Consider the following 7,607-nt stretch of genomic DNA (forward strand, 5'->3'; position numbering starts at 1 on the left):
TCACAAAACGGTTACCCAGAGTTGTTGTTAATTATAACGTGAATGATGTCTTACAAGAGCAACAAAACAAGCCATTGGCCCCAACCATCACAGTTCCCAAAAAAACAATTTTCTTAACTTTACCTTATTTAGGGCTTCAAAGCAAAATCGTTTGTAAACAAATTATGTCGTGTGTAGATAAGTTCTATGGGTGCATTGACCTTAGAGTGCTTTTTCAAAGCACCCGTCGCATTAGATCTTTCTTTCCTTACAAAGATAGACTTAGCCCTGGCCAAATGGCTAAGATTGTATATAGAGCTGCCTGTTAGGACTGCAATGATTTTTATACCGGAAGACTAAAAGACTGTTGCATTACAGAAACACTGAGCATTTTAAGGTTTTTTAAAGCATTGATTAAAGGTCATCATACGTCGGCTCTTGCGGAGTATGTTACATCAAAAGGTCATAGTTATAATTTTCTCCTTCGTAAAAGAAATGAGTTATCGTATGAAACCGGCTAGGGTAATTAACGATTTATATTCTTTCAAACTAAATTCGCCGAAAAGCTCGTACAATTTTGAGATAATTTTCGAATATCACTCGTAGAGTAAATCTTTAATTGTACTCACGCACATTCGCGCGCGGTTATCCACACATTTTGTTATTTACGCAGCGGGTGAACTGTAGAACAACAGTGCAAAAGCGAGATCCCAGACTGTAGTGAAATTATAATGATCAAAACGCCATTAACTTAGCATAGTTAAGGGATAGTAGTAATATATCAAACACGAGAGATAGTGTTTCATCGGGATATCCAAACACCGAGAAGAAAGTTGAAAATACGACGCGCAGCGGAGTATTTTTGACAAAATTCGAGGTGTTTGGATAGCTGATGAAACACTGTCTTGATTGTTTGATATGTCTTCTCAATCGAAACACTCGCTGGTGACCTAGCGAATTTGGACTCCCCGGTACAAATTCGTTAGCGGATTTGGAACCCACTCGTGTTTAGTCCCCCTTCGCATGTTTATCGAGGCAGGGTTAGATTTTGGATTGTGAAACTGACCGATGCCATAAGGCATAAATCTTTGAAAAAAGGACTTAGATCAGTTAATTATTCGTTAAAGTTTGATGAAATGGTATATATGAAATGAATCATATATGAAATGCGGATATGAAATCAAGTGAAGCTATGATCTTCGCAGTTATGAGCGCAATTTTTGCAATTGCAATTGGGTAAAAACCCCGTTGAAGTCCTGAATTTTTCAGACTTCTCTACGCAATTGCAAAAATTGCGCTCATAACTGCGAAGATCATAACTTCACTTGATTTCATATCCGCAGTTCATATATGATTCATTTCATATATACCATTTCATCATTGATTCATTCCTCACGGGACTATTAGAACCCACAAATAACCAGCTCCCAACGTCAGTGGCTTCATAGCTCAGTTGGTTAGAGCGTCGCACCGGAATCGCGAGGTCACGGGTTCAAACCCCGTTGAAGTCCTGAATTTTTCAGACTTTTCTACGCAATTGCAAAAATTGCGCCCATAACTGCGAAAATCATAGCTTCACTTGATCGTTAAAGTTTGTTTAAATCATTCGCGGCGGCAGTTCGTAAAGTAGATGCGAATTTAAACTCCTTTCTGACAGAAGCTTTAAAGCGTGATTTAAAAATCACGCGCTAGGAAATCGTCGTGTTAATTTTCTAATAAGGAGAAAAAAAGGAAACCCAGACTTAAGCTTCCGTTAAAGTTGTTTAAAGCATTGGCTGTGGCCATTTCGTAGAGCTTTGTTTTTTTTGTTTCTTTTCTTTTGAATGGGCGGCGCTTTCACAAAGGGGGAGTCACTTTTTGAAGTAATACCACTTGGTTGGAAAACGCATGGAGAGAAGTTTATTTTGATCACAAGGACAAACTTTTCCAGTCATGAATTCTCGTTTTAGTTTTCAATACGGAGAAACTGAGCAAAGTTAGGGGTCCAAAACCGCGGAGGTGTCCAGATCGGCTGTGACACTGTTTATCCAAACCTCCTTTACGGTTGTGATTTTCTTTCTTTTAACTTGACGAATATTACTGGATTTGAGAAATCATTGTCGCATATGTTACTCACTCACTAGCTCTTTGTTTATAACATAAGGAGCAAGAGCCTGTTTTGAGCTGGGATTTTTTAAAGAGGCAGTTACTTGGTGTAACGACGGATTAGCAGTATCCTTTTATTGGTGTAGCAAAAACTAAATCGGAGATTCTGGTTTCCAAGTCCACATTTCCTTCGATGTCTTTGACTTAAGCTGTGGCTATTAGAAGAGGTACTTCCATTCGTGTGTATTGGAGTTATCACTTTTTGAACTCAAGAGCAGGATTGGATCGCAGAGCACTCTCCAGAGAAGAAAACTTATTTTTTGCCTCGTGCTACGGAAAAACCTTTAGGAGAAATTGCTTCATTCAAGATGACCTTTCACAGACGTGCATTCAATGAAAAATGCGAAATTGCGAAATATCAACTTTTACTACAGGTAAAAGTGTGTGGAAAAGATCTGTTGAGCTCTAATTCAGTATTATTGCCAACAAGTTACCCTCTGGTCTGCCGAGACCTTAATGCCTAAATTCAAAGGACCTCTTTGGATTGGGCGCTTTGTAGCCCCATTTCAGACTATGTCATGATACTCTGGAGAATTCGTAAGATGGTCGCGTGTGTATGATCCCGTTATGTACCGTTGAACTAGCTTTTACAGAAGTAGATATGGACATAAAATTTGTTGTTTTCGTATCTTAACCATCGCAAGATAGACAAAGAAGGAACGACAATGCTCGAGTTAAGGGAAAGGTCCCTTATTGAACTATGCCAACTAAGAAAAGAAGAGGAAAACAATGCATCGCCCCGCTCACAAAGCAATCTGGGATTGGTAAGAATGTTTTGCTTTGTCAAGTTGCAGTAAGGTTTTTGATTCATTGTCTCCAGCGTGGAATCAATGAGAGGTTTGCATTCGCACTGGAAAATAATATTTTCACACGCTAAGCCCTAGTAAAGAGATTGACACGCTGCCGGTTCCAAATGATCTGGGTCTTTGGAAATATGGCTTATTGACCAAGCGTGAGGTCAAGATGGCTGGATATTGACCTAGTAAAACCCTCGGAGTCAGACGGAGATCGAGTGAAACTCAGCCCACATACGACCTCGAGGCCAGAGTTTAACTCGGGTCGTATAGGTGAGAGGCACGGTTGATAACCATTCAGCGACCATGACTCCCCGAGAAGGAGTCGAGGTCCATAAATTCCCAAAAACAGAACGAGGCCAATATCCAGCCATCTCGACCGAACTAGCATTGTCAGTAAAAGATTTATTTTATATGGCTTTCAGAGAAATGTATCTTGCGGGACATGGTGGGAAGTCCCGAGCGGGCAAGATAGCTTCATCTTGCCCGCTTGGGTGGCCAATCACAACGCAGGATTCGAATTATCTTGCCCGCTCGTGGAGCTAGCCATATCATAATAAAAATAAGGTATAGTGTTTTCACGGGTGACAGTTGTCAACCAGTCAGGGTCGAAAGAAAGTCGTATTTACGATAGCCTGCGCAGCTGTCCGTATCAGTTTCGCGAGCGGAGCCTCCAACAAATTAAATGCCGCTGGTTGCCGCTGGTAGAGCTGCAGGAGTCTCGCTAGAATTTCAACGTGACCTCAGTACCCCTGTGTTTTGGCAACTCCGTCGCCAAAACGCAGGCTGTATTCACGATAGACTTAACTGATTAGAGTGTGATGTGAACTGCTATTAATCTATCCCATCTGAACCATGAGAATGTTAGCCCTACTAATGGAAATGGGCCCACACAAGGACAGAGAAAAACTCTGACCATGGTGGGAATTGAGCCCACGACCTTCGGGTTAGATCACCGCTGCTCTACTGACTGAGCTACAAGGTCAGACGGGAGCAGGCCGTGCGAAACTGACGATGTTAAAGTCACGGCAATGAACGTGGACGAGTACAAGAAGGATTACGTTTTTGCAAACGTTGGCCGTGTAAGTAAGTAAGTAACTTTATTTCAACTCGGGTTGAAGAAGCTGATTAGGCCCCTAGCAAATACATGCTAATATGCCGAGAAGCATAAGTGCCGTGTAGCACTTATATTTGAACAGACGCTAAGCTTCTACCTCATCTGAACCATGTGAGCGTTTGCCCTACTAATGGAAACGGTATAGTTTGATTATCATTGATCTTAAATTTGTTAATTAACCACTTCCAAGTTGCGAGATGTGAGTTCCGGTTTGAAAGTTGCGTATTTGATTTGCGAGATCCGAGTCAGTGTAGCCCGTTTGTACGACCGGGGTTTAGGCGAACCGACGATGAGTTACGAACCATTTGTTTCTGTTCCTAAATTTACACATTTGTTGGTTCAATTAAAAACTCTCGAGTCGTAGCCAAATTTGAGGAGAAATTCCTTTCAGAAATTAGTGCTTAGTTTGCAATTTGGAAATTCATAAATTTCGGCTTTTCTAAAAACTTAATATTTCCAAATTATTTCTTCATCTACTTAAATTTCCGGAGGTTTTGGGCGAATGGAAAACGCCGAGTGAGAGTTGCTGCGCTAGTTATGTAAGTTCTAGTCCAATAGGAAACTTTATTTCAGTTAAAGATATAGCAATTAAATGCTTATGTCTTATCTGAATTACATTTTAGGATTGGAGGATGATGATGGATTTCCCCAGTAATTACCATAGAGGCGTGAGAAGAATGATAGGTGGAAATGAGTACGATACAGTCTACTTTAAACCGGATCTTGCGATTTACAGTATGAAGGGACTGAAAAAAGGCGTAAACGTTTTCAAACGATGGTTTAATCGTATTGCTGAAGAAACTGTGGAAAATGACAGTGATGGTCAGGTGGCTGGATTTAGCTGTCTTCCAGGCAGCGGGGATACGAAGTTAATGATACGTTATTATGAATCGGAACTCAGTGCTAACAAAAAAATCGGGTACAAAGCCGGAGAAGAAAGAGCTTATGACAACCTGGGAATCGCTTTGCAGATGTCTGGGGATTTCAAGCAAGCCATAGTCTGCCATAAAGAACACCTCAACATAGCTCTTGAACTGAAGGATAGGGCAGGACAAGGCCGTGCATATGGCAATCTTGGCTCTGCATATTGGTGTATGAACGATGTGGAGCAAGCCATTGATTTCTTCAAGCTGAATCTTGGTATCTCCAAAGAAGTTGGACAAAGGGCTAGTGAAGGACGTGCCTGCAGATGTCTGGGTCTTGCGCACTTGGCGCAAGGAAAATTTAAAGAAGCTGAAGATTATTTCAAACAACACCTTGTTATCGCAAGGGAATTAGGAGACAGATCAGGGGAAGGGCTAGCATGTGGCAATCTTGGGCTTGTCTGCGGCTACCAAGAGGAATTTCAAAGAGCCTTAGAATATGGAGAACAGTTTTTGTCCATTGCTAAAGAAATTGGAAACCGGGATTGGGAAGGGAAAGCCTATGGGAATCTTGGCCTTGCGTACCACAATCTCTCCGACATTGAGCAAGCCATAGATTACTACAAGTTGCAGCTGTCTATTGTCAAAGAGATGGGACGAAAAGAAGAAGAGCAAAATGTGTATACTTGCCTTGGCGAGGCTTTCTGTAGTCACTGTGATTTCAGACAAGCTGCTGAATACCACAAATTGAGTCTGAATATCGCCAAAGAATTGGGAGACAGGTCCTCAGAAGCAAAGGCTTATGGAAGTTTGAGCAATGCCTACAAATGTCTCAATGATTATAAGCAAACTGTAGAATACGGAATGCTGAACCTGATAATTTCCAAAGAAGAGGGAATCAAGAGTGAAGAAGCCGCCGCTTATCGAAGGCTTGGAGATGTCTTCCTTGTTCTTGGTGATGTTGAGCAAGCTCTTTCTTATTACAACCAACGTCTTCATGTTGCGACAGAAGTGGGAGATTTATTGGGCGAAGGGTGTGCGTATGGACTTATCGGGGCTGCATACCAAAGCCTTGGTGAACTTGAAATCGCAGTTGAATACCACCAGCGACATCTTTGTATTGCTGAGGGAATGGAGAACATGACTGAACAAGGATATGCGTATCGCAACATGGGCGTTGCCTATCAGAGTCTGGAAGAATTCAAACAAGCCATAGAGTGTTTTGAAAAGTTTCTTGGCATAACAAAAAATACCCAGAACAGAGAAAACGAAGGAATTGTTTATGGGGATCTTGGTGGAGCCTACCTTGGTCTTGGTGACTTTCAACGTGCTATTCATTATCATGAATTGAGCCTTAACATCGCTGAGGAAGTAGGAAGTAAGGTGGAGCAAGGAAATGCCTACTATGCCCTCGGTACAGTTTATGAACAACTTGATGACTTACCTAAAGCTTTCGACTGTTTCCAATCGAGTGTTCAACTATTCAAGGATGTGAAAGCATTTTTCCAGTCTAAAGACGACTGGAAAATAAATTTTCAAAATGACTGTCAGCGTTCGTACATTGGTTCATGGAGGGTCTTGGTGAAGCAAGAGAAATGGATTGATGCACTCCTTACTGCCGAGGAAGGAAGAGCGCAGTCATTGATGGATTTAATGACTTCACAGTATGGGCTCCAAGGAAAAATTCCCGAACCTGATATCCACGAGAACGACATACTTGATCTTCAGCCTAATACGCTGTTTTTAGCGCTTGACGAGAATATGCTAAATAGTTGGTTGCTACTTGGAAACAATGAAGTCCTTTACCGGGCTGAAGAAATTGAAACTGAGAGAGGAACAAATGCCAAGGAATTTTTTCAGTCATTAAACAACCATATATTTGAAGAAATTGAAATTGGCGCTGCTGTTCGCTGCGAGGACCGTTCACTGGATGTTCTGAGGCAAGACATAGTTACATGCAGAAACAAGAAAGCCGACCAGAAAATGCCACAGTCTTTCAATCGCAAATACGGGGCTTTGCGCTGGCTTTATGAAATAATCATAGAACCGTTTGTAGACTTATTGGAAGGAAATGAACTTATCATTGTTCCAGATGGTCCGCTGTGCTTGACACCTTTTTGTGTACTCCTGGACTCAAATTCCAAATTTTTGTGTGAGACATTAAGACTCCGAGTAGCTCCTTCGCTATCGAGCTTGAGAATGATTTTAAATTGTTCCGATGAATACCACAGCAGAAATGGTGCACTTCTTGTCGGCGACCCATGGGTAAAAGAAGTTGTTATCAATGGAAAAAAACTTCCGCAGCTCCCCTTTGCCAGAATGGAGGTACAAATGATCGGAGACATGCTTTTGGTGGACCCTGTCACAGGAGAAAGAGCCACAAAAGATGAAGTCTTGAGAAGGTTGCAACACGTCGCTTTAGTACATATTGCCGCGCACGGTTGTATGGAAACTGGTGAAATTTGTTTGTGTCCAGGCCCTTCATGTGCATCCCGAATGCCAGAAAAGGATGACTACCTATTAACAATGTCAGATGTCTTAGAAGTGAAATTGCACGCCAGGCTTGTCGTGCTAAGCTGTTGTTATAGTAGTCAAGGCAAGGTTAAGGCTGAGGGTGTGGTTGGCATAGCTCGAGCCTTTTTGGCCGCTGGTGCCCGTTCTGTTCTTGCGTCACTTTGGGCGATTGATGACGAAGCGACTTTGGAGTTT

The 7,607-nt window shown here is 41.9% G+C and overlaps 1 protein-coding gene across 3 annotated transcripts in view; it reads left to right on the top strand.

Moving 5' to 3' along the window:
• The window catches only part of LOC138051829 (tetratricopeptide repeat protein 28-like), a 28,304-nt gene that overhangs the window by 16,774 nt on the left and 3,923 nt on the right, over nucleotides 1–7,607 (top strand). For all 3 annotated transcript variants that reach the window (XR_011132922.1, XR_011132923.1, XM_068898110.1), the window contains exons 10-12: nucleotides 2,123–2,190; nucleotides 2,769–2,888; nucleotides 4,659–7,607. The exon at nucleotides 4,659–7,607 is cut by the window's right edge and continues 154 nt beyond it. Coding sequence is in view for 1 of the 3 variants with exons in the window: in XM_068898110.1 (XP_068754211.1) it covers nucleotides 2,123–2,190; nucleotides 2,769–2,888; nucleotides 4,659–7,607 (3,137 nt within the window). In the remaining 2 variants the exon portion in view is untranslated. The remainder of the gene's footprint in view (nucleotides 1–2,122; nucleotides 2,191–2,768; nucleotides 2,889–4,658) is intronic.

Source organism: Montipora capricornis, chromosome 6 (assembly GCF_036669925.1).
Source record: "Montipora capricornis isolate CH-2021 chromosome 6, ASM3666992v2, whole genome shotgun sequence".
Lineage (NCBI taxonomy): Eukaryota > Metazoa > Cnidaria > Anthozoa > Scleractinia > Acroporidae > Montipora > Montipora capricornis.